Source organism: Onthophagus taurus, chromosome 2, assembly GCF_036711975.1.
Source record: "Onthophagus taurus isolate NC chromosome 2, IU_Otau_3.0, whole genome shotgun sequence".
Classification (NCBI taxonomy): domain Eukaryota; kingdom Metazoa; phylum Arthropoda; class Insecta; order Coleoptera; family Scarabaeidae; genus Onthophagus; species Onthophagus taurus.
In genome coordinates, this window is record NC_091967.1 from 14,587,088 (window position 1) to 14,615,038 (window position 27,951).

Genomic DNA, 27,951 nt, shown 5'->3' on the forward strand with positions numbered 1-27,951 from the left:
TCAGTTGCGTACAGTACGCCGGTAGCATCGGACGGTTTCCGCCAGATTTTCACGCCAATTCGTCGCGTCTCAAACACGTTCTCCGATTTTTGTTGTCGGGTGATCGACCGTTATTTAAAACTAAAAACGCGATGCCTCACCAAGTTTATTATCTCATCCAGCGGCCCGCGTAAAATTATGTGCAGTGTTTACATTTTTGCAACATAACTAAGGTGAGTAAAGCGTCATGAAAAATTTCCTTCCACATAAACACACAATGTTTGTAGATGTAAACTTACTTGTTAAATGACCATTATTAAATTTATTGACCACCAAGCGCGGTATGAACCGAAAGTGATCTCATTCTATTCACGCGAGATCGAAACATGAATGTTGAGAAAGAGTTTGCGTAATCGGTAAAAAGTTACGTGATCACCTCGCATAAATGCTCTCAAGACATTTTTTTCTTTTCGATATTATTACTAATCATTATGCGTTATTTCGATTATCTTTAATTGCGCGATTTGCTTATTGTCAAGGTTGTAATAAAAAACGTATTGTAAGTATGTATTTTTAGAGTATTATAGACGCTCAACCACCTGTTACATTGTACACCAACGAATAATTACCTCCTTGGGAAATTGTTTTAGTCATTATTTGTAATTTAGAAAACAACTAGTGGTTTTTGAATGTGAAAAAACTAATAATTTCAGTGTGCTAATGTTATCAAATTTAAACCAATACAAAAATTGTCTATAATTTTATTTTAAAATTATTATAAATTTTTTTAAAGAATATTGGAGACTGAAGACAAAACATGTCTCTTTGGATCTGCAAGGGCTAACTTCCATAATAAATATGTTCAGATTAAAAACTGAAAAGAAACCTTAACGGATATGCCCTAAAAACGTCAAATTGATAAACAAACTTAAAAAAATCACTACGAGGTTATTTATGGGGGCAAAGCAACGAATTTTGAAGTTAAATTAAAAAGAATTTTTCTTCTTTAAAATAATGCGAAGTATGAAACAAGTTTTATAATAACAATGTTGAGACAAAAATTAAATGAAATTTAAACTTGTGCGAGCATATACACACGTAAACAAAACTAAAATATCTCAATGTGTTTACTATTTGCATATGAATCGCAACTAAATTATTGAATTTTAAGTTTAAATTATAATGTTCGTGTTCGTAAAATAAGCCTTAAATAATTAATTAACGTTATTAACGTGAATTAATAACGTTAAATTGTATATTTTATATTTTGTGCAACTAAACAATATAATTCCCAAAGTAACAGTTATGGATTTACATTCGGATAAACTATGTTATGTTGTCCAGAACAATTTACAGTACCTTAAAGTGTTTCAGTGCTACTTCTACCTACATAAATTATCTGTCGTAGATATAAACATAAAGTCAGTATAAGTTTTTTTTACACTAGTGTTATACTTTATTAAAGCGGCCGATAAAGGATGTTAAATGCTATGAAAAATGTTATTTCATAGGATTGATATTATCATTGATATTATTTAAATGTTTATTCAAATGAGTGTGTCCCATTCCAGATTTTATACTTTTGAAACCAGTCTTTGTTATCCGATAATTGAATTTGTTCTGAACTCAAAACTTGATGTGAATACAAAGCCTCAACAGTTTTTTCCTTTCTAATATAGCCCAAATTTCGATTCTTTCGCCATTAAATTAATAGCAACTTCCAACCTAGTACAAAAAATGACTTCAAGAACCATCCATAATATATTGCCTGTACTAATACGGAATACTCCAAAACTCACAGAAATTTGATAGTTATGCAACCTCACAGGTTATACTGGTACGCTTATATGCTTTCTCCTAGAAAGATTAATATCGATAGAGAATTCCAAAGTTGAGATTTCGCCTACAAAATTCATTGAATTTAACATGGTGTGTTCCAAAACTTACCTACCACTCAGAAGCAAACCAGGAGTTACTGCATTTAAATGCCCAATGTATTGAGAGCCTCTCGAAGCAATTGCTTTACAGCAAACATACATGTAAAATGTTTCAAATATCATACTTGATGAATGAAGAAATAATTAAATTATGTTAAATCAAAATTGCCTTAAGTAGTACCTTTTATTAGTACTAAACAAAAATGTGGAGAGATAGTTTAACTTTTGTTATATTAGCTACAATTTTGTGATAGACCTCAAGGTATGTTTTTGATATTTACTGCGGCTGTTTGTATCTCATCTGGTTGTGATAAATCGCATTAAATTCAATTAGTCTGTCCAATTTTGAGTACCATGCATGGTAAAGCATAGATTTTGTTGATGGTTAATTATCTGATAACAGATATCGAGAGGCATTATAATGGGGTAGAACGGTTTCCACATCTTGGAAACATATTGGTGTGCGAAATAACATTATAACCCCTTCCTTTTTTAATTTTGTTGGATGTTTGCCTCATTGATTTTTTCTACAACTGCTACAGCCGCTTGTATCCTCTGCAGTTCATAAGAAAAACTTACTTTACTAAATTATGTGTTGTTTTCATTCATTTAGCAAGTAATTTACGGTTTAATTGTAAGTTGATTTTGTTGGGTTACACTGCTTCTGGGTTATCTAGAGTATCTAAAGTTTGTGTTGAAGTATGTTTTGCTAAACCTTGTTTTTAATTGCTCATGCCTTAAATCTTAAACTGTGAAAACTTTTCTTTACCATATCTATACCTTAAACCAAAACACGGTAATATGCAGTCAAACTTGGAGAGTTTAACCGAAACTCGAAGAAGAGGAGCATAAATAACAACAAGATATTCACGCTTCTAGATATATCGTCGTGGTACGTATCCTACCTGCATACAAAGTAGGACACGTTAGCAAATGTATAAGTTTGCCGCTGTTGCGCCACTTGCATGAAAGATGCATTGAACGGTATATGGGGATTACTTTGGCGATAAACGATGATTGTGAATGGGTTTGATTGACCGTATGTTGATAGTGAGAAAAAATAATATTTACATTGTTTAGTCAACAGAAATTTTTTTCTAATCAACTTCGTATTTAAAAGTCATTACATATGCTAATTAAATATAAAATAATTCGTGTTTGGTGTAAACACTATTTTTAAAATATGCGTAACAAAATTTTCCTATTTTTTGTTATGGTTTATGTTACGTAAATCTGACCAAACAAGAATTATATTGCGAGCACTTGTTTGACATGACGCGTTAATTCTTAGCATTTGGCCTAGTTATGAAATTGCCAACAGGTGGGATTTATATGGTTTTGTGCTTGTTAAAGCTCAAAGCTTGTACGTAAGAGTCTAACAACGTATCCACGATGCAGGTTCTTATAAATTATTTATCAAACATTGTTATAAACGATCTAAAGTGAGTAGAATTAATGAAGCGTCATATGAGTATGTGCTGGAAATGATAAATAACACTAATTCAATTAAATTATATTCTAAAAAAATAAAAATTAATTACATCAGAACGAAGGCGACCTTAATAATATCATATGTATATGTTTATGAAAGTTCCAGTTTAATTTAAAACCATTTTAACGGTTGTTCTAAATATTGCATCATAGACAGGAGAGTTATTAAATTCTTTCATTTTAATATTCTTGTTTACTATATAAATAATAATTAATTATTTCTAATTATACATTCTTTAGGAATAAGACTTGTTATGAAAACAATAAAATCAATTAAGTCGCTTCAGTTTCGTTGTTTTTGCAAATATTATGATTAATTATTAAACATAAATCCAAAACTTCCCGACACTGGAACTTCGTTGTCTTAATCCATCAGACGTTTCACGCTTGAAAATGATAAAAGGTGGGATTCTTATGATGCGTCTGACGCAAGCGGCGATCGCAGTGCGTCTGACGCAGTGTACTGCTTTAATATTATTTTATGTACTAATTTCCTATGTAGCGTCAGCGGCTTGCGGCGATTTTGTTGAACGCAAAGCCGTGCGGCTATACCCCTCGAAGAGCAGTATGGACGCAGCCGTTAGTCAATTCTAAAAAAAAAAACCTGTGCAAATTGAAAATTGCTGTGGTGATGTCAAAACGAAAAATTTTATTTAAAACTAAAAATGTCCGTGGAAACATTTACAGGTTGCGAAGATGAAAAGTTGGTGGAAGTGGTTGCAAAGTTTCCGTGTATTTATGATCTTTTAAATCCGGCTCATAAAGATCAAATAACAATAGATAATGCCTGGAAGGAAATATCGCAATTTGTAGGGAGATCAGGTAAGAGAAACATTGTTACAATTCATTATCATTTGTTATATTAGCTTTATTAGAAAATATAGGTGTAATATAGGTGATAAATATAGGTGTCTCACTGAAGAGGGACATAAGGTTTTTTGGAAAAACTATAGATGCAATAGAATTCATATTTGGCACGTTGATGTAGGGTGAAGAAATATATCTTTCAATGGTAGTGTCATAGAATACAATCTACTAAATCATAATGAGCTTTTTACTCACTAACTTCTATTGCAGTAAAGGATTGTAAATACAGATGGCGAAACATCAAAGACACATATCAAAAAAGACTTAAAAAGGGAAAAGGAACTGGATCGTCTGCAACGTCCAAAGGAAAGAAGTGGCCCTTAGCAGACATGTTGTCATTTCTAAATAAAGTGGATCACAAACGAGAGTAAGTTATTCTATGATAAAGTATCCACTAGTTGAAAATTTAAATCTATTTCGTAGAAGCATATCAAACCTTCAATGTGATAACACAGTTATTGAAGACGATAACGCCAGCACTGGAGACAAATGCTTAGAAACAGGTACATGTAATGCTGGAGATGATTCTTCAATCGGTAATCCGATCGAACATTTAATTAAGTCCAAAACATAATTAACTTGAAGAATGTTTAGTCTAAAAAACGCCCGGAATTTCTGATCATCTACTAACAGATGTCGATTTACAAGTGTTGTAAAGAATCCTTCCTCGTGTCTTCTTTTAAAAATGGGATGTGTGCCCGTATTTTTAGAGTCTGCTAAATGTTGCAGAAGAATTTCTTCGTCTTCATTTTCTTCTAACATTAAATGTAACAACAAATTTTGTTCAGACATTGCAAACAACGTGTGCTTCGTTTCCGTTGATCGCGCGCGACTGAACGCATCATAGAAATTAACAACTATGCGTCAATCGCAAACAGTTTAACGCATTGCGATCGCCGCTTGCGTCAGACGCACCATAGGAATCCCACCTATACGCTTGGCTCGTATTTACTGTTTGCGTTAGACTAGAGATTCGAAATACTACCCAACTCGTTGGTCCCATCCCGTTTAGTGCCGATTTAATCCTAAACCGATCGTATAAATCCGGGGAAATTCATCCATGGAATGTTCAAAACTTCGCATAGAGTGTGGCGTATGGTGACGAGGTAGCAGCGCGAGATCAGGAAAAACAGCCCATAAATAACATTTTATTACGGGACCACTTTTCATTTTAACGCACCGACGCTTAAATTGTGCAAGTGCTTGAAGCGATACGAGGGGCGGTTTATGTGTTCAGAAACGAAATTTGTGCATGGATAAAATTTAATATTAAAGTTTAAAGGATATGGTGTAAAGTTAATGTTTTGTGAAAATATTTGAGTAAACAATACATTATTTATAATGTTATATATATTTTTAATTCGATATCCACGTGTATTGTAGAATAAAGAGATAATTAACGGTTTTGGCACGAGATGAATATATTTATAAGGTGCAAATTAATATCAGACCTAAAACTACGCACAGGAATAGATTGGATTTAATATGGTTTAAGATGCCAAGTAGTTGTCATTATTTATTAAGCGGGTATCTTTTGCCAATTATAATAACAGTATATTTCAAAAGAAATTTTAAAAATATGTTACTATATCTTCCTTTTTTATCACCAAAAGTTAACTTCAAGTTCAGCGTGAGTATTTATTAATTTATGTACAAAGTTTGGATAAGCAAAAAGACTAATTTTCTACTTTCTCGAAATATGCCATATATTATACGGCGTATAAAGAAATTTTCCTAAAGTTTTTAAAACATTTTGTATTTACTTGGTCCTCCTTGAGATTTCATAACTTCACGAAAGCATCGTGACATTAATGTAACTAAATTGATTAATGCAAATTTTAATGTTTAAGATTAATTAGTACCGAATTGTACACTGTTAATTAAACATAAATTTAAGTTTTGTACATAAATTTGGACTCTGAGGTGGTATATTGAATTAAATGTCCGCTTAATGTAGCTAATATAACTTGATAATGTTTGCGCTGTATTTAGGATCGTTAACTTGCTGGAAAATGTAGCGATCTACAAATCCTAACTCAACCAGTGATGGCTTTAAACGTTCAAATATGCTTTTGTCGGATGCTGCTATAGCTGCTCAAATCATAATACCAACCATCATTTCTAAAGATGTTGTACTTTGATTCGTCAGTGAACAAAATCATAGAGCAGAAATTTAATTTGTAAGGTTGGTTTGGACTAATATTAAAAATTTCGGCAATCATTTTTCAAATTGCAGCAGAAATTGCTGTCTGGTTGGGTTTTAGTATTATTTGATGAATGTTTGTTATGTGGTTATGGAACAAATTTGTGGTTCACTTTTTTGTAAGGATTTCTAACCATTTTTTTCTTTTATCATCTTATATTCTATAAAACATCATAATGTTTCTATATGAAGATATGTGAGCAATTAGAGAAATATCTTTTATGGATTATGTCTTTGTGATGTATCATGAACAATTTTTATTAGAATTATTCTCATCTACAGTTTTTAATTTTTAGCATAAATACCAAGTTGTTAAATTTGATATGTTTCGAAGTTTCAACTCGCTGGACTGGTGATGATCATTGTTAGGTTATAAAACCTTGCTGATAATGTTGTATTGGTTTATTACACAAAATTTTCATTTACAACATTTTATCCTAACACTTCTCGTTTTTGAGTTATCATACAATTTTTTAGCTTAGAACTTTGATTTGGAGATTTAGGAATATTATGACTTGTAGATAAAAATGCGATATAATTAGAGATAAATTAATTATTTTTTTACGTTTATGGATTATTTATTTGTGATATATCATGAACAATTTTTATTAAAATCATTCTCATCTACAGTTTTTAATTTTTGACATAAACTTACTGGTAATTGTGTTAAGATTGAAATGTTTCGGATTTTGAATCTTCTAACTTGGTAATCATTGAATGTTATGTTGATTTCATGACAAACAATTTTCATTCACAACATTTCTTCTAAACCCTTTTAGTTATATTTTTATTATTTTTTTATCCAAGAGTAACAATTTAGAAATTTACTAATTTATTTATGTAAATGGTAGACTTTATCAGTAGAGGCTACTCCAGTTAATTTTCTGATTGTTGTTGAAGTGGATACAACAAACAGTTATAAAAGCGTTTTTATTAGTTAGAATTTTAGAGTTAGCAAAAAGCGCATTGTAACGATATAGTCAATCATGAATTATTATTTTCTCGGAAAGACTGAAAATTGAGTAGAGCTGCACGTAGTCGAAAACGATGTATAAAATTTCCTGGAAATACCGAACAAAAAGTTTTTGAATCCATTACCTGCATAAAAGTTTATAAAATTGTTAGTAACTTTAATAACAAAATGTATTAAAATTAAATTCATATTTAATTTAAAAGTGATATTTGATTTCTCCATTCATTAAGTATTTTGCTTGCTTGTATGATATCTTTAGCCAAACCTTTCAATTGAGAAATAAACCAGTCTGGAGAACTAAAATAAAAAGATAAACGTCTGGTTTGGCAAGATTTCGTACCCATTCATTCTCTAAATTGTATTTACAATACAACGTGGGCGGCTCTCTTACATTTCACCAAAATAATCAATTATACTTTCAAATTGTCATAAACGCAAAGGCGTCAGAAAGTGGATATGACTTACAATGATTGGAAGACAACATTATGTGCAACAGTCGCATGTTTCTGACATACGGTTATTTTTGATTTCTCGATTTCTCCACATGTGACTCGTAACGTTTGCAATCATTCGTTCGTGCAAATTGCATGTTAACTTGTTTTCGTTCTAATTTTGATTATTTCAACGCGATGGAAAGAGGTCGCTTCAATATATTCGGCTACAGTCCATCTATTTATAAGTGATATACAAAATAATATTTCATCTTTAGTTTGATGAAAATGTCTGATTAAACAATAAATATTTTTAATTCAGTTATTCTTAGTTTTGGGAAACGATAACAGATTCAAAGCCGCTATAATAATTTTAACGCTTCTATTTTTAGTTAAACGTAAATTTTCGGCTCCTTTTTGCTAGAAAAAAGCTCGTTAGAGAGTAATAAACAAGTACAAAAAGAACGAAAACTCTGGGCTTATTAAAACTTTGGGGAATTTACGTAATCAAGCGGTAATAGAGTTAAACGAACTGTCGATCAAACCGAAAAAATTGATGCAAACGTATTTTTAAATTAAACCCGTTTAGTATGCGGCTTTCATAAACGAATCATATTTCCGATGACTGCAATAAGGGAAGAGGGATGACGAGTGTTAGTACTTTTATTTCACCCCATTTTTTCTCTTTTAAGAAAAAATGCTAAAGTAATTAAGTGCTATAGATTTCTAGATTCGGAACACGATTTTCTATTTATAGTGCCCTCATGTTTCTTTAATCAGTCACCTGCGTTAAATAGGGCCATTGCACTAGATTTCGACTTTATTATTTGGCTGATTGGTGGCGATTCGTGACCGGACTACAACGCAACAATAACAAGCGGGTTTTAATTCCAACTTCGCTGAAAACGCCTGATACCGAGGTTTTGTTGATAGCGGTCACATTTAAATTGCTGATAACAACCAACGATTTCAGGTTAGTTACTATGATAGTGTGATATTTTTAAAAACGGAAATTCTGATAAGTATATGGAAATTTTTTTACACTCTACTATGGCTGATAGTTTTTATTTATATAAATATCAATAAACGGGTAAAAATTGAATGTGATTTTTACTTTTATTCAAAAAAAAAATAAGGAATAACAGAATAGTATTTCGAGTTGAGGCATACATGATTCTGACTCCAATATAGATGCAAATAATCTTCATTTCCATACAAGAGCAAAGTGTAGTTACCTAACGTAATAATTACGATGCAATATTGAAGTGTTAAAATTATGTGAGTTTGTTCTTTTTACATTTATACCCATATTAACATTAAAACTTCATTGATTGATACATTATCAGTTTCTACATTACAGGTATGATATTTGATGTAGGGTAAATTTGTTTTATTATGACCCTAACGTAATATAAACATAATTTTATCTGTATATTTTGCTGATCCAGGAAAATGCAGATGAGAAGATAACAAAAAAGTGCAGCTTTTATTAATGTTTTTTAAACTTTTTATTGCGTGAGTGTAAATATGAGGATTAGCCGAATAATTTTTAAGTGCTTTTACTCTTTTAAATAAAAAATGTGTTTTTGCATTTATAAAAAAAACCTTTTAGTGTTGTGACCTTTACATTAAGCGGATTGCATTTTAAAATTGGTTGTTGAATATGTATGTAAAATATGAATTTTTATGAAATTCAATGTCAATCTAAATACCAAATACCGTTTATTTTTGTTTCTGTAAATCAAAATAAAATAGCGTTATTATTATTTCTAATATACATTATCTATCATTAAATTCTATAATATATATAATCTTTATGATATGTAGTAAGCTATTAATAAAAATCATAAAGGGATTTTATGTATATAAGGTTGGAAAAAGTTCTATTTATTCTGATAATAAATCCCGAATTTCGTTGATATTCCACTTATAGTGCATAAGTGTAATATGACGATGAACGTTTTTTGGCATCTAAGACAAAATAACGTTTGTATAAATGAGAAATAGTGCAAGATGGCTACACACTCTTCATTTGACTTCTGCTATTCACCTGTATTACTAGTGATAGCTGAATCTTTACATTACCCATTGACGCTACAACCCCTGTAGAGCCTCGGTTTCTGGAGCTTCCTGTGCAGGTGCTGGAGATTAAAGTATGCTTTGTTTGTAGCCTTAATTCTTTCCTAAATCTCCAGCCCATTTTAATTGTTCTCTGTTAAGAGAGTATTTGCCGACAGTGAACGGTTGCCGCATTCCTTCCTCTAGACATGAGGATACATTGTGTCTTATTCTCGTTAATATGGAGTCCTCAACTCCCATTTTATCTTCTGTAGCCATGTGTTCAGTTCGATTTGTTCCCTGCATTACAATATCAATATCAGTAATTATAATTGTAATCATTATTTATAATTGGATTAATTATTAATTGTATATCTCCACCTCCACTGCAATGCTTATTAATATTTTCCTAAACGTACCAAGTTAATATTGTAAATTCCAATGTTGAACAAACCACCTCTTGCCATAAATTGTTTTTTAAACTTACCTCTACCCGCTGAACAAGTAGTAGTGGAAAAGTAAATAGTACGAAGTGTATTGAAACTAAATTTCGTGAAACTAGACATATTAAACCAATAGTCTAAAAACCACCGTCGTGGGTTAAATTGACTTGTGCTGCGTTCAGTCTCGGTTATTTGTGAGGATGCAGTGCAATAAGGTTTCTTCTCTATTGCGAGCGCTCCGTTATTGGGTTCATCGCGCATATCACGATATCATATACTTGTTTGGCTAATATTAATTGTTTTTGAGTTAACAATTGAATTAACAACATTTTTGTTTTATTTTTCTGTTTCGCCCTTTTAATTGATTCATTTCAAATTTATATTTTTCCTGTATTCTGGCAAAATAATAACAGTTAATTATTTCATCTCCTGAACTGTTTATAATAATGTGTATATTGTGTAATTGTAAACCTTATACTACTATTATGTTTTAATTCTTCTGTGAATCTGGCATACATAATAACCAAGACATTGTAACTCCACTGATCAATAAATACAAATTAAGTATCGAAAGGTTATATAACGAACCAATTAATTGAACCTTAAATTACCCTAATTGACGATGTTGTTATCTTCGGTGAAGTGTTAAATAATATTCCATAAATTAAACGGTAAAGGAAACTCTTCGAGCACAACAAAATATAATTAGTTGATGTTGCAACGAAAACATATCGTCGCACCAACGCGGTTGTGGAGCGATTTAATTGAAGCCCATAAATCCCTTGAATATTTCGGAGCCCCGGAATATGAACGCTATTACAACGCGAACCGTTTCGCATAACGAGGTCGGTGGCTATGTTCGTGATTAACGATGCCAAAATTGTGAACGAAGAAATGGTCTTATTAATCTCCATTAATCGGTCATCCACATTTCAGAGTTTTAAAAACTGGTTAAATTTACTTTATATAATAACTTATAATCACCGTATATCACTTAAGTGTATACATAAAGTTTATCGATGTTTGAACCTACTAAAACAAGGGTTTTATTTTTCACCACATTTTGTAGTGGAGAACGACATTTTTCGTCGACACTATATCGGATACAAGAGGCTTCGATTATTTGCCCTGCGGGATTTGATTGCCTTTTCTGTTTTTCCGGGAGCTCTTATCGGTTCAGATTGACTGCCTAAGTGACAATACTAGAGTTCAACGGAGTTCGTGAAAATGTTCCTTTTTTTGGTTCTATTTTCTAGTCATTTGTAATTCTTAGTGTAACATTATTTGTTATCTAGAAAATGTAAAGCTTTGTAACTTGACAACCGTGTTATCAGAACTATATTGTGAAGATATATATTTTTTTCTAGTATTTCAAAAATTAACTTGCATGATTCGGTATTTGCGATATGTATACATAAAACGTCCTATTCATAGATGTTTTTGAAAAGTGTTAGAAACTGTTAATTACTCTTTTCATTCGTTTTTATTTATTTTGCATTCATTTTTAGTTTTTGTTCAGATTTCATTCAAAGTTTGTTCAATGTGCCAATATTTTTTAATTAAAGTAAACTTCCATTTAAACTGAAAATGTGAACGATTTTTTATTATTTGATTAAAAGCTTTATTACATCACACTCTTCTTTATTGTTTTTCAGAAAATAGGATGTGGTGCAGTTTTCTATTAATATTCTTAACTGTACCTACAAGCAACGGAGACACCTACATTATGGGATACTTAACAGGATCTCGTCGATTACCAGGAGATAACCAGTATAGCAGACCTGGACTTACTATTTCTGGAGCTTTAACATTAGCTCGAGATGAAGTAAATAATGGAATACTCGGCGAGAGGGGACATAAATTAGACGTGATCGTCGCGGAAACATATGGCAAGGAGAGAATAAGCGTAAACGAAACCGCAAATTTGCGCATGAAAAATGTTTCTGTTTATATTGGTCCTCAAGAAACTTGCGAACATGAAGCTTTTATGGCTGCAGCTTTCAATCTACCCATGATTTCCTATGTAAGTATATTAAAGAATACAACTTCAAAGATTGAATATAATATGATATTCATACATATTTTCGAATTCTATCAATAGAAATATTATTAAAGTGAAAACAGTTGGTCGAGATAAATAACGTGGACGAGTAAAAATAGGGGAAAAGAATAACTGCGGATATACGAACTGTCGTGAGCACGCGTACTTCGTTTTCTTGACACGTAACGGTATAGAGATAAATTTCATGAGAACGTGTAAAGATATTTTGAAAACTTTGGACCGAATCATTTATTCATTGCTGTAATCATTCTTAATATACATAGACGTCACCAGGAAATATTTTTTAATATATCCCATTTGCATGTACGCTTTAAACCATGTAGAATGTGCATCTATCGATAAAACTTTCTTCGGTAGAAGCGGATATGCATACGTGATAACTTTTGTATTCAATTTCAATTATTAATATTCAGATAACGTTTCAAAGTACTGTTTACACAATAAAAATATTTGATGTATTTGATTTCAGTATTGCACTTTTAACGCGACATCCGATAAGACAAAGTATCCTACCTTTGCGAGAACTCGACCACCTGCTGGATCAATTTCCAAGTCTGTAGCGTCCGTATTGAAGACATTTAACTGGACACACGTATGTACTCTCTTTACATCGTTTAATATATATAATATAAATGATGTTAGTATCCAAAGAATTTTTAAATAATCTTTAAACCGCTTAGATCGCGCCTTTGAAGTATTTATTAAAAAGGGGAAGTAAACGGTTTAATCAGATATGTTAATTAAGTTTGGGTTTTAATTAAAATTCCGTCGGTTCGATCAAAGTTCTTATATGTCTTAAGTTTATATAAAATCTGTCGTCTACAATAAAAGATTAGTAAATGTTTACTCACTGATTAATTTAAAATCGCTTTTAAATAAAACAAGATAAGGGTAAAATTGAAATTAAAGTTATTAATAATAATATAATAAACCTTTATGAAACGATGCAAAAAATTTTATAATTAATTCGATAATAAAATTCCGGATCCTCCACCAAAATTGGCATATAACTAAACATACAAAATTAAATTAATAACGACCAACATTTCTACACATATATAGTTGAACAATTTAACGGTTTAACACTCACAAACAAATAAGAAATTATATTCTCTTATCTAAGAGTTAAATGAGTTGGCAAATGAGCTGCACAATTTTTAAAAGTATTTATTTTTAGTTCGTATCAAGAAAGATAGAAGCTGCAAATTCTGCGTACGTTTGATTCAAATTTAAAATTCGTATGACATGTTCTAATCCTTCATTATTAAATGACATGTTTGCAGACTGTATTCTTTAAATGTAAGATTTAACACTTGTTTTCCATAATATTCAGGTATGATAATATGAAATACTCTGATATCTGAGTGTTGATTCGTTAAGAATATTAAACCGGCTGTCAATTTAAAAAAAAACACAGCTAAAATCTACAAGGCAAAAGTTTTTCGTTTTATTCTGTAAATTTTACATAAAGAGGAAAATTCTTTATTCATGCAATGAATATAAAGAAATAATAGAACTCCATTAGAACAATTCAGTTTTGTATACAAAATGAGGTTGGTGAGTTATTTGTAATTATCACTTTGGACTAATTATTAATTTTTAAAATTCAGCTATTTATAGATTTTAAATAGGAAAAATGCTGGTTAATTATTATTAAAAAGTTTCCTTAGAAGGAGGAGGTCTAACGAGAAGTTCGCGAAACCTAATAAAAGATATTGAATACTTTTGAAAGCGGTCGTTATTACATCCTTGTTCTTTTAAAACCTTAAAATAAACCTTAATTAAAATAAATATAAAAATAAATAAGTTTTTCAATTTTTGGAATTTTGTTATTTTCAGGTAGTCCTTTTGTATCTGAAAAGCTCAGATACGGAATTTGCACATATAGCATCAACGATATTACATTCCTTACATTCCATAGGTATAACTGTTGTACCTCATTTCTGGGAGAATCCATTTTTGATGCGCTACGTTGATAACCCTTTTCACAAGTTAGTCGAAGATACGTATCAGGATACAAGAAGTAAGTTAAAGAAATACTAAAATTTTGTTTATGTCAGGTGATGTTTGAAAAAGTTTTCTTCTAAAAGTTTCGAGTTTTATTATTGAATCGGAAAGTTGTGTCATAAGCCTTTAAGCTAGATTTGGTTTTACGATATAGAGAAATGCACACAGGTTGCAACCTCAGAACGGACCTCCGACCGAGATTTTACGAGCGTGCAATTCAATTACCGACGTAGACTAGTAGCGAACGAAAACGGCAGTAAAATGTAAATGGCCGAAGTTGATTTTGAATTACAATTTCTTTACGTAAATAGCTGTAACTACTAATGTTTGGAATCTATCTGCCAGAACATTTAGGGCTCATTTCGAAACGATTTATTACCGATATAATAACTACTAGATTTCCTCCTCTTTAATACTCTTTAATGGATAACAAAATAAAATTCGAACTAAAACTTTTTCACTGAATCAATCTAGCCTTATTTGATTTTTATCTGTAATTATGTAGGTTACATTAACGGTTTTGTTTTGCTTCAGTTTATGTTATTCTTGGGTTTTATTACGAGTATGTGGGATTAATGATGGCAATGGACGATAAGAAGTTATTCGATAATGGTGAGTTAAATAAATGTAGCGATTACAAATAAACTGTAGGTGTGTATCAATTCCCCAATTACCACGCATAGAACGTTGGTATTAGTGTAGTTTGCATTGAATTCCAGTTTTAGTACAAATTCCTATATTGCGTTGGTGTTCAACAAGCCAAGTGCATTCTATCATGAATGTTTGCGTTCCAATCTAATCAAACTATTTTTCTTACATATTAATTGAAGTTTGATTTAATTAGAAATCTAATTTAGATTCGAAATACTATAATTTTAGTCTTAAACATAACACTTTCGTCGGTTCGATTTCCGGTAGCTATTTTCAATGGAATTTAGCTTTAAACCTCGTTTAACCTAGTTCTGTCGATTCTCGTATTTCCAGCTATTACCTGTTAATAATGTCGAATCCTTAGTCTTGATTTTCGGATTTAATGTGAGATTTAAATTGATTGGACTCTTGATAAATTAACAAGATCTTACAACTTCATGACGGTTTTAGGGGAATACTTTGTTGTTGGTGTTCATATCGAACAATATGCACCAAAAGCTCCCGCAAGATACTTTATGGACATGTTGAAAGACGAAGTTATACCACAAGCCGAGAAAGCTTTTCAAAGTTACATTGGAATCGTTCCTACGAGTCCTATAGGGTTTAAAAACTTTACTAGATTAGTCAATAGGTATATGGAAAAAGAACCATTTCGATATCCAAATCCAGCTGCCGAAGTTGGAGGACAAAAAGAGGTAGATAAATATTTCGTTATTTTATTCGTACTAATTTTTAATATTAGATAGGATCAGATGCTGCATATTTATATGACGCGGTTCATATTTATGCGAAAGCTTTAACAGCGGTAATGGATTCCGGTGGAGATGTCTTAAATGGAACGGCAATCATCAACAGCATTAAGAAAACGCGATATAAAAGCGCTATGGGGTAAGTTTCAAAAGTATTCGTTAATTCAGCAGGAACGATAGAAAAGTTTGTGCGCAAAGTTTTAAAAAGATTGTGAAACACTAAATTGAACACCTTTTCACTCAATTTATAGTCATATTTCCCTTTTTCCCGGCTTTATCGTGAAGAATGTGAATTCACTTGATTAAAATAAAGTTTTATCAACGAACTAAATTTTCTAAGTGGGTTTATTACATCCGTAATTCAATACAAGATATCTTATTTTATTTTCCATGCAAAACTTTGTAACTTAGTAAAATTTAATTTGATTCTTTGTTAAAACAGACAATTAAGACTGCATTATCTAGTTTGAGTAGTTTGAAGGATAGTTAATAATGACATAATCGATTTATTACTCAGCAGTTACTCGCATACATCTATTACTATTCAATTCAGTAACAAACTCAATTAGGTATGCGGAATTTAGTAGGACTATCTATTAAAATGCTTTGCGATGGTTGTGTTTAACATACTACATTTCATTATTGTAGTTATATGGTCAATATGGATGAAAATGCCGATGCAGAGGGCAACTATACGGTTATTGCCAGGAAGCGATTTGAAAACTCCGGAATGTATGGGTTATTTCCGGTTGGAATTTTTGCTCTTCCCAATGGCAACGATAAACTACCAGTAAGTAGCAAAATTTGGAAGCATTATTTTCATTTGTAAGACGATTATTTCTACGTTGCAATGAGAACCAATTTGGGATGGATATTTCTAATTGTTTGTATGTATAAGAACGAGAATTGTTTGATTTATACAGTTTATCTAAATATTTAACAAAACTTTAACCTAATTTGCTTTCTTAGCCGTAAAAATAGGTTCTATATTTTGAAATTAAATTTTAATTTTTTAGTTAATTCTATTTAACGATGTTTGACTTTATTACCAGTAAAATAAGTTTTAAATGAGCAGATAGTCTTCACGATTTGTTAGAAATAAAACTTTTATCAAATCGTAAACGCAAGCTGCTGTCTTGCAACTGTTAAACGTACTCCAAACTGAACGGCATTTCTGGCACGTGACTCGTTTAATTAAATTTTTGTCGAGGCAGCTTGAAAGAAAATAAAACAAGCACTATTTTTACTAGTCTTTTATATGATACCTACATTTTTTAATTATACCATTATATAAGGCTATTAAAATTAAAAACAGATTAGATGATTGAAAGCACTTCTAGTTAAATGTTACTATCGTTGGAAATTACCTCGAATCAGGACAAACAATTTCACATCTTTTCTAGGAACTCAACTATATACATACGTATACACAATTTTCTTACCTTCAACAAAATCAGTAATCAATGATTTGATAAGGCAACATTAGATGAAAATGATTATAAGTGTTTGTGTTAGTATGAATATGATTTAGTTTAATGTTCATTACTAATGTTTTAATGTCAATTTAATATAATTCAAGTAAATGTTAGCTTCTCGTAATGAGTTGCCGAGTACAAAATAAAAAAAAGAATAAAAATATCTTCATGTCATCGCTCAACAAATCGTTGCGTTTGCTGCACTCTTTAATAGAGAATATTATTATGTTCACCATTTAATTAGTAATCTGGCTTGGCTTGAATAAACCTTATTTTTTCGAAGAAGCATCATCATAGATTTATCTAAATAAGTAGTTATGAAAATAATTGATTACTACTGGAAAATGCGGATGAAGAAAACTGAAATTTCTAGATTTCTAATAAATATTATAAGAATATTGAGTCACTATTAAAATTTAATTGCATTAATTTATTATATTTTTTAATTAATTATACTAATTTATCATGGGGTTAAAATTTCCTCCAGAACCGATACTACAAATACTTGTCTAGATAAGTGATTGGCACGTCAACCAATATGTAACTCGAGGTTGAACTGCGTTCGAAAAGAATGGTTTCCGTCGAACGTTTCCAAGTAAACATATTGCATTCGTAGCAAGAGTAGACGATTTGTCCACAAAATTGAATTTGTGTTGGCATCTTTTTCTATTTCCTTCTATTCTCAACACGATTCTTATCCAATAAGAAAATAGATATTGAATAACCAAAACTCTCAGCGTACATAAGAAGTCGTACAATTTTCAGTTCACGAGCCATTTCGTTTCAGTGCACACCATTGAAACACAGGTACATACTCTTTAATCTAAACCGGAGCCGAGTTAGTAAAAAACCTTTTTATTATCAGTGGAGTTTCGCTGCGCTTTTACACGGGGGAACATCGCATAAAATTGCGTTTAATTACAGAATAGCCTTTGAGCTATTTTGAAAAAGCGTGTTTGTAACTTCGAAACCATTTAACGTAAACTCATTTAAATCAAATCGAATTAGCCGGCATTTTGCTACCAGTTTATTCGCGATGTTTTCCATAGCGAATTTGATGTTATGGTCATATAACACAAACTATGCAAAAAAAATAAAAAATGCTGAAGTTGAAAGCATCGTGTACAATTTCGAAACATTCGCATTATTAAAGTTTAAAGAGGCAAAAGACTCTGTAAGTATAATTGAGTTTACAATTCCTTGTAGAAGTCTGTGTATACCGAGACGATGAACGACTTTGTTCTGCAGCTGGTCTTGCTGGCAGCTAGTGTATTACATGTAAGTGACCCACTTTATCCTTATTCAATGATCTTGAGTCAATGACTGAGCTGGAAAATCCTTTATCAGACTACGGCTCATGGCGAAACCATTTCTCTAATTCCGACTAAAACGGAACAAATTAACCTGCTGAATAATGTACAAGAAGTTTTTGAAAGAATCCAAGATTTAGTGAATGAAGAAGTCCACGAAACAGAAAAATCTGTTATTCAAGATATCGAAAAAGTTGCTGAATTTGGTGTAAAATATTTAACGATTTTAGAAGAATTAGCCTTATCTAGTAAGAATATATTGTTAAAAATAATTTTAATACTTAACTAATTTCTAATTTTTTTAAGATGTATCATGTAAAGGAACTTCTGAATGTGTAAATAGTGTAAAATTTTTGATCCAAGAAAACGTGAAGGAAGGTAAATTGCGCTTGAAAGAATGTGTATTCACGACAAAGGAGAAGATAGAAACAAATTCAATCTCAATAAGTAACTCTAGCGACTTTACTATAGAGAACGTTAAAGATTTTTTCGCAAAACTTTCGCTATGTACAGAAAGTAAACCCTTTAAATTAATTGCTTGTTATAAAGCCGTAATTGATAAAGATGTTTTACCTCTGAAACATATCCTTTTAAAGGCATCGGATAATCATGCATCGGAATACTACAAATCTACACAAATCCGTCGAGATGCAATTAAATGTATTGATGATATTATGATATTGTATCGTGAAAAAATTGATGACATTTTGAACCAAAATTCTTATTGTAATGAATTGTAATAAATTTATTAATTAAAAATGATGTTTAATTTAATTTTAAGTTATTATGAATAAAATCAAAATTTGCTGATAACAGGTAATTTTATAATATACAAAATTTCACTTGCTACCTCAAAATTAGTTTACTTAAAGTTTCATAAACAGAAGGAGTTGCAACGCAAGGTTTATTAACCTTGTTTGTAATTACAAACTTTGGGAAACTTCTGAAACGTATTTTCAAGTAAAAATGTTTATTTTAGAAGTTTTTTTAATTAATATAAACTAATTTTTAATAAAATATCTTTTTTTTAATTCCAGATTTTAAGATTATTTTCCGAAATAGATTGGGTAGCAAAAAAACCTCCTATTGCTATACCAAAATGTGGTTTTCGCGGCGAAAAGTGCGAATGTAGGTTTAAAAAGCAGATCTTTTTAAAATTTTCTATATTAAAATTTTTTTTATACTGCAGCAAAAACTGCGGAAATTTTAAGTTATATTCTTGGAGGAATATTTTCAGTCGTCCTCGTACTTCTCTTCGGTTTATATCGGAATTGGACATATGAGAAAGCATTGGACAGTTTATTGTGGAAAGTGGATTTCAAAGACATTCAAATGTGCGACGAAATGAAGCAGATTGGAACAAAGCTAACAAGGGTGAGTGGATTTAAAGTGGGTAATCTGCAATTGTAATTCACGATATTGAATTTCGATTCTTGTAACACCCTTACGATATCTAGTTTGTCTATTTTCTTCTTACGAAAAGAAGTTTTGAATTTATTGAACGGTTCAAAGTTCTGAAGAGGATGTCGTTTAGGTCGTTAAATTTATGAAAACTTCGTTTGTAAAATCGCATTTTCCTCGTACCTACGCTTTAATATTTTTATTTATTTTCAGGCGTTACATCCTATGATGAGAACTAGTCAGGTGTCTCTTAGTTCTAATCCAGACGCTGATTTTCGTTATTCCTCAATTTATACACAAATTGGAATTTATAGAGGACGTGTTTTCGCTATTAAGAAGATTCACAAGAAATCAATAGATATAACGAGAGAAATGAAAAAAGAGTTAAAAATGGTAAATTGTTACAGTCTTTTATTTTAATCTTTGTTGATGACAATTGTTTATTTTGCACCGTTTATCCTGGTGTTTTCTAGATAAGGGATTTGCGGCACAACAATCTCAACGGGTTTATTGGAGCCTGCACAGATCCTCCCAACATCTGCATAGTAACCGAATACTGTACCAGGGGCAGTTTAAAGGTAAATCCAACTTTTCCCAATATCGAACTTTCCTTTAAACCGCCAACACCAAACTTTAATATTTACCAAATCGATCCTCTTACCCCATCTATCGCAGGACATTCTGGAAAATGAGGACGTCAAGCTGGATAATATGTTCATCGCGTCCCTAATTGGTGATATTCTCAGGGTAAGTGCCCATGTCAAGAAGTTATGACCTCTTTAAACTATTTTCTATGCATACGCAAACTAACAAGCAATTTTTTTTTTCTTATAATATCGATTTCCGATTTTTTTAAAATATTGTATAGGGGATGATCTACCTCCACGACTCCCCAATTCGCTTTCACGGTTCACTCCATACGGGGAATTGCCTGGTGGATTCTAGATGGGTGGTGAAGTTGGCCGACTTTGGTTTGCACGAGTTTAAAAGAGACGCAGACGATCCTAGTTTGAAGGACCATTCAAAAATTCTCGAAAAATACAAAAGTAAGCTCCATTTCACTTTACTTTTCTACCACAATTTCTAGCATTTTCCCCGTTTTATACTATACAGTGTTACTATATCGAGCTCCGGAATTGTTGAGAACTTCCGGACATTATATGCACTCGTCACATCCTGTTGGTTCTCAGAAGGGAGACGTCTACTCTTTCGGTATTATCCTCTACGAATTATACGGCAGGCAAGGCCCATTCGGTAATAGCAGTCTATCCTCGGCGGAAATTCTAAACAGAATCATCCACTGCGTATCCGTACCTTTCAGGTAAGTTCTGGAATCTGTTTTAATCAACTCCTAATTACTAACTTTTGATTAATAACATAGTTAACTACAATTTAATTCAAATATCATTTTAAACCCTAAATTCAACTTTAAGTTTATTTTAACGAGATAACTAGAAATATCAATATAATAATAATAATAATAACTTTATTCAGGCTTCATCAAGTACAAAGAAACTTAAAAAAAAAATTATACATATACAAAGGTAAAGAAAATGATAAGTACATGCCTAAGTAAAATAAAATACATTAAAGCCTGAATTTAGGCGGAGTTCAGGTAACACCTAATTATAATTAACTATATTTCCTATAAAGGAAGCACTCCAAAGTAGATAATCAATACCATCTTATTTCTCCCGTTTCAAAATCGTAACTGAAACGAAGGATTTTATTTAGAAATATACTCGGAAGCAATTATTTCTTATCAATTTTTTACGATCATATTGCGGTTTATGTATTTACGCAGGCCTCCGTTGGAAGCTTTAGAAAATAGCTTCGACTTTGTGCGGGAATGTCTCAAAGAATGTTGGAAAGAAGATCCAGAAGAAAGACCAGATTTCAAAAGCATCAGAACGAAATTAAGACCGCTTAGGAAGGGCATGTGAGTATATGAACCCTACGAGTTAAGCTGTTAGAAAGTCCGTTTTGGCGAGTCCTTTTATGTTACCCCTCCGTTTTTCTTTTCACCCTCGTTCAGCGTGGAACGGTCACTCCGGCAAAGTAAAATGTAATATCTCATAAAAATTATTTCTACGCTATATTCGAAGTAACAGTATTTTAATTACGAAGCTGGCTTTATTGAAGCTTAAGACTAATGCGGTTACGATATTAAACCATTATTCGTAATCATAGTAAACGTTTTATTGTGCTGATTAATTATTACTATATTTATTATACAGGGTGATTCATAAGTAATGGGCCAAATTGTAAATGTACGTTCAGGAGGCCAAAATAATAATATTTTCATTAACAATAATGGGTCTTAGTCTGCTCCTTACTGAGATACAGGATGTTAAAGCGAAAAAAATAAAATAGATTTTTGTTAATAGATCAGCTACTTTTCTACATAATGACTCATAGTTGACTTATAGTTTTTGTAAGGGTAAACAATAATGTGTGAGAGGGTTTGAGTTAACTCGTAGATGTCGCCACATGCGCCATATGAATTATGAAACGTCAATGAGCTTTTACGTTTAATGAATAGTTTAAAACATTTTATTGTTAAGTAAACTGATTCATTCTTGTCCTAACATAAATCAAAATGCCGAGACATAATCACTTTTCAAACGAAGAAATGAGAGACATGTTATGCGTTTACGCACAAGAACGTTTTTCTGGGCAAGCAGCATCCAGAAAATATCGTGAAATGTACCCTTACAGAAGGCAGCCAAACCGGAAGATATTTCAAAATATTTATAATCGATTGGGTGAAACAGGTTCATTTCATCCAAAATATCATACAGGACGTCCTAAGATTATCACTCCGCAGCAAGAAGATGAAATTTTGGTAAGAATTGCGCAAAATTCTGAAATAAGCACTCGTCGATTGTCTGCAGCAACTGGAATAAGCCAACCATCCGTGACTAGAATTTTACACAAGGAAAATTTATATCCCTATCATTTTATACCTGTGCAAAATTTACTTCCAACAGATTATCGAATCAGAGTTCAATTTTGTCAGTGGCTAAAAGGAAAATTGAATAATAATCCAACATTCCTAAATAACATTCTTTTCACGGATGAAGCAACCTTTACCAGACGCGGAGTTTTTAATTGGCGAAATCGTCGTTTAAAAAAAGATAGACATTTCCAGCACGAGTTTAAAATAAATGTGTGGTGCGGTGTAATAGGCAATACATTACTGGGCCCAGTTGAATTACCTCCTAATTTAAATGGAGAGTCATATTTAATTTTTTGAAATAATGACTTAGTCGACCTCTTGGGAGATCTTCCATTCCAACTAAGAAGAAATATGTGGTTCATGCAAGACGGTGCTCCTCCACATTTTTCACGTGCTGTGCGCGAACATCTGAATGAAACATTCCCTCACCGTTGGATTGGACGTGGTAGTGAATTTCAGTGGCCACCTCGCAGTCCCGATTTTAATCCACTTGATTTTTATGTGTGGGGTTACATGAAATCAATGGTCTATGCTGAACCTACTATAAATACACGAGACGAGTTATGGAATAGAATTCAAGATGCAGCCAATTCAATACGAAATAATCCTGCTACATTTTTTAAAGTCAGACAATCCTTAACCAAACGGTTAAATGCGTGTATAAATGCTGGTGGTGGTCATGTTGAAAACCTTTTGCAGTAGCTCATAATTAAGCTTAAATTTAATTTAACTTCGCACAACATTAACATGTAGGTTTTGATAACAGTTGTCGTAAGTGGTCTTAGTTCAAGTCTGTTCTAATGTTGTATTTCGTTTTATTAACTGGCGTACAATAAATTGTTTTATTACGTAATTTTTTTATGGTTTCAGTTTAATATTGTTATCAATTATCAATTACGGTTAGGTAAATGTCAACATTCCATGTCATGCTTGTGTCTTAACAGATTAATGCTACGTCGACCACCGTGAAATGTAGTGTAGTGAATTAGTAAAATTCAAATATCTCGAAAATCGTTAATATTTTCAAGATCAAAGAAGTATAGCTTTTTTCTACAGAAATGATGGGGCTATCCAAATTAAACAAGTATGTTGTAAAATAATGAGCGATAAAAAATTTGTAGCTGATTTCATCTAATTCATATGGCGCATGTGGCAACATCTACGAGTTAACTCAAATCCTCTCACACATTATTGTTTACCCTTACAAAAACTATAAGTCAACTATGAGTCATTATGTAGAAAAGTAGCTGATATATTAACAAAAATCTATTTTATTTTTTTCGCTTTAACATCCTGTATCTCAGTAAGGAGCAGACTAAGACCAATTATTGTTAATGAAAATATTATTATTTTGGCCTCCTGAACGTACATTTACAATTTGGCCCATTACTTATGAATCACCCTGTATACAGGTGACTCAGGGATAATATCATATAATATTAAAAAAAATTTAAATCTGTAGAATTTTTAACAGGCTGCATCTCCTAAAGCGTCGATATTGTTACGTTGGTGTCCAATTCAGTTATTTCTCATTCTCTCTGAGTCACCCTCTATGAAATAATATCATGGCGATCGAATATTATTATTATGAAATCCTTTATAAACCAAATATTCAAATTATTAATTGACATTAAAAAAAGCTTCATTTGGTAATAAAATATTTGTGGAATTTATTCTCCTGGATCAAAAAATCGAAATCGACGGTCAACATTCAATGAATCAACAGTCAATGTTTTGTACTTGAATAATACAGTAGAAAGTAGAAGAAATTAGAAGGCAAAGTGGAAGACATAATGATACCATTACAAATTAACAAAGAAAACCTAAAAGTTGTAATAGCGGCTGGTGGAATCCTATGGTAGATTCAGGTATGGGAAAAGATCCATAAAAAGTCAAACCAAAGGTAATTAAGGCGACAGAAGTTATCATGAAGAAGATGGAGAGGAAGAGATGATATTCTGAAAGAAGCAATAGGGCTAAATGTCAAAATTTGATGTAATTGGTCTGGTAGAGATTTGAGTGGATAAAGTATACGTATGCCTCCTTAGTCGCTCTTCTCCCTGCTGATATTGAATACTCTATGCGCAATCTAGCGACTCTCCTCTTCCTTATTCTGCATTCTATCATCAAATATTTTCTTCTTATTATCACTCTTCTGTGAGTTTTTTTCTCCCACCTCTTCGATTAACTCAGTGAAATTGGTTGAATATGTACAAATTGCTGGCACCTAAGAAGACTTTTGCTGTCACCTCTACAATATAAATCACATTATCTCATTTTTCTTTCCCGTTCTGAATATTGTTTCAATACTTACTTTGTTATTCCTTATCGTATGGAACTCCTTCATTATCAATTTTACCTTTTTGGATTACATCTTTTCTACCACAGATATCATTTAGTCCCACTTTTTATTCTTTTGTAGTATTCAAGTATTTCTTCCAACATTTTGTTTTTAATACCTTGAAGAATGTGGTCCCTTTTTATATATCAAAGACAAATTTTCACCAGTTTTTTGGAAGTACCACATTAATTATTTCCATTAACATTTTTCATTTCTGTCCACCTTTTCTTTAGTACAAATCATTCAAACTGTAAGACGTCTAATAATAGCTGAAAGAAACAGGAGACTTGATGACACTTTGTGATTTCCCATAATAACCAAATTATCGTATAATTATCTAGTACATACATCAGTGCTCAAACTAATTTTTATTTTGTTTAGGAAACCTAATATTTTTGATAACATGATGGCAATGATGGAAAAATACGCTAATAATTTGGAAGTTTTAGTCAACGAAAGAACTGATCAGCTACAGGAGGAGAAGAAAAAGACAGGTCAGTAATTATCTCCAATAATGTTATTATTTGAACATAATTACCGACAAAGTACTCCTAGAGGCTCTTTTATACGAAATGCTTCCCCGGCCGGTGGCGGAGCAGTTGAAAAAGGGGAATAAAGTGGAAGCGGAAAGCTTTGATTGTGTTACCATCTACTTCAGCGACATCGTCGGTTTTACGTCAATGTCTGCCGAATCCACACCACTCGAAGTGGTAGACTTTTTAAATGACTTATACACGTGCTTCGACTCCATCATAGAAAATTACGACGTTTATAAAGTAGAAACTATTGGGGATGCTTACATGGTGGTACTATTTATAAAATTGGACTTTAAAATTTGGCCCCTAAATTATTTTATTTTTTAGGTAAGTGGCTTACCTCTTCGTAATGACAATCAACATGCAGGTGAAGTAGCTACACTCTCCCTTCATCTCCTATCTGCTGTAAAAGCTTTCACAATAAGGCACAGACCAAATGAAAAATTAATGCTACGTATTGGAATTCATTCAGGTAGATGTTATTCTGGATTTTATAAATCATCACTTATTGATTATTTTTAGGTCCGGTTTGTGCAGGTGTTGTTGGTTTAAAAATGCCTCGATATTGTTTATTTGGCGATACTGTAAATACAGCTAGTCGAATGGAATCAACAGGAAGTCGTAAATATCTCTTATAATTAATTTTTATTTCCATTTCAATAGTAAACGATCTGTTGTATTTACAGCATTGAAAATTCACTGTAGTAAACAATGCAGAGATCTTTTGACAACCTTAGGAGGATATCATATGGTTGAAAGAGGAATAATTTCGATGAAAGGTAAAGGGGAACTACGAACCTACTGGTTGATTGGTGAAAATGCAAATATGAGATCGTTAAGAAGAAAAGATCGTGAAAATCGAAGAACTTTAGCTAGCGGGTTGAAACCGCAGAAAAACGGACAAATTGATAGCAACGGTCATTGTATAATCCCAAGAAGTTCTTTGAAGAATAAAAATCATTCACCAAAAAGCCCACTTGCACGGTGTTCTAGCTTTGAATCCCCAAAAAAATTACGATTCGCCAGCTTTGAATATTTAGAAAACAAACAAAATTATTTGTCAAAAAACCTTGAAGTACTTAAAGCTGATCACAAAAAGTCCACATCATCTCTAAGAGGAAACTCAATGAATTGTTGCGGAGACTTAAAGACTTGTAGTACATCCTGTCCATGTATAGAAAACTTAGCAAACTCCGCGGCAACATTAGCCCAATCTCAGCTTTCTATGTTATGCCACGAGGAGAGAGCAACCAGGAAAAGCTCAAAATCATCTTATTCCAGCGTCCCCACCCTCTACAGTACATTGAACGTGTTAGAGCTACCAAATGCAGTCTCCGCTCCTGATAGTCCAACCAAAGACGATATGCTCGAAGAAATACATAAGAAAACAGAAAGGGAATTCACCGAACTGACTGTTTACGGCGAATCTGCCCCGTTGCTACAACTTCCCCAACCGATAATCAATTCAACTGTTTAATAATAAAAGAAGAGTAGATGGCTGCTATATTCGAATAATTTTCTAGTCAAATGTTTACCAAGTATAAAACTAAGGCTCGTGTAACATAAAACCGTGGCGTGTGCTGACCGTATACAATCGATGTTGATAATATATACACTTAAATTATACACATTATATGACTTGTTGTATATAATTTTATCGATATTTAATGAAATATATAATATATGGAATGATAAGTAAATTATGTTTATTATTTTTGAGAAACTATAAATATAATTTTCTAACTTTTTTGTTCATTTCTGTTTTAAATGGAATGGTACAGTTCTTATTTTTGAATCTCAGCTAATTAAGGTTAGCCGACGATGACGTTGAAGTCAACAAAAATGAAGGCAATAAAAAAAGACGAAATGGATAAAAAAGAATCCAAATTTTAATAAACACAAATAGCTGAAAATGTACCTAAATAAACCTAATAGAAGGCATTGTGTTATTAGCTGCTTGTTTTCAGAAACGCCCAAATTTATTGACACTTCAGATGACGCCTCACATTTGCTGCGTACCTTAGCAATATATTTTACCTTAGCTACGTACTAAATACTACAGATAGTAGCTATAACAA

General features: G+C 31.9%; 1 protein-coding gene and 1 long non-coding RNA gene across 2 annotated transcripts; both read left to right on the forward strand.

Annotated features, from left to right (window-relative positions):
• LOC111426988 (guanylate cyclase 32E) lies at positions 1-27,573 on the forward strand. The gene is made up of 21 exons (XM_023061920.2): positions 1-212; positions 12,038-12,405; positions 12,914-13,036; positions 14,284-14,467; positions 14,986-15,063; positions 15,553-15,797; positions 15,845-15,990; positions 16,500-16,641; positions 19,674-19,764; positions 19,826-20,010; positions 20,251-20,430; positions 20,511-20,615; positions 20,713-20,784; positions 20,906-21,083; positions 21,151-21,358; positions 21,842-21,976; positions 25,719-25,831; positions 25,893-26,143; positions 26,201-26,345; positions 26,396-26,494; positions 26,560-27,573. Exons 2-21 carry the CDS (start codon positions 12,046-12,048, stop codon positions 27,348-27,350), a joined length of 3,831 nt encoding a protein of 1,276 aa, XP_022917688.1. The 5' UTR covers positions 1-212; positions 12,038-12,045; the 3' UTR covers positions 27,351-27,573.
• LOC139429198 (uncharacterized) lies at positions 4,041-4,759 on the forward strand. Its single transcript, XR_011639867.1, has 3 exons — positions 4,041-4,229; positions 4,485-4,641; positions 4,698-4,759. It is a non-coding gene; the product is annotated as an uncharacterized lncRNA (long non-coding RNA).
• Positions 27,574-27,951: the final 378 nt, after the last annotated feature.

Bases quoted from the DNA above. Each gene is read 5' to 3' on its own strand.
- LOC111426988 (XM_023061920.2), top strand. From the start codon at position 12,046: ATGTGGTGCAGTTTTCTATTAATATTCTTAACTGTACCTACAAGCAAC. The intron at 15,798-15,844 runs GTAGATAAATAT...TTTTAATATTAG, and splicing joins AAGTTGGAGGACAAAAAGAG to ATAGGATCAGATGCTGCATA. The intron at 21,359-21,841 runs GTAAGTTCTGGA...GTATTTACGCAG, and splicing joins TGCGTATCCGTACCTTTCAG to GCCTCCGTTGGAAGCTTTAG.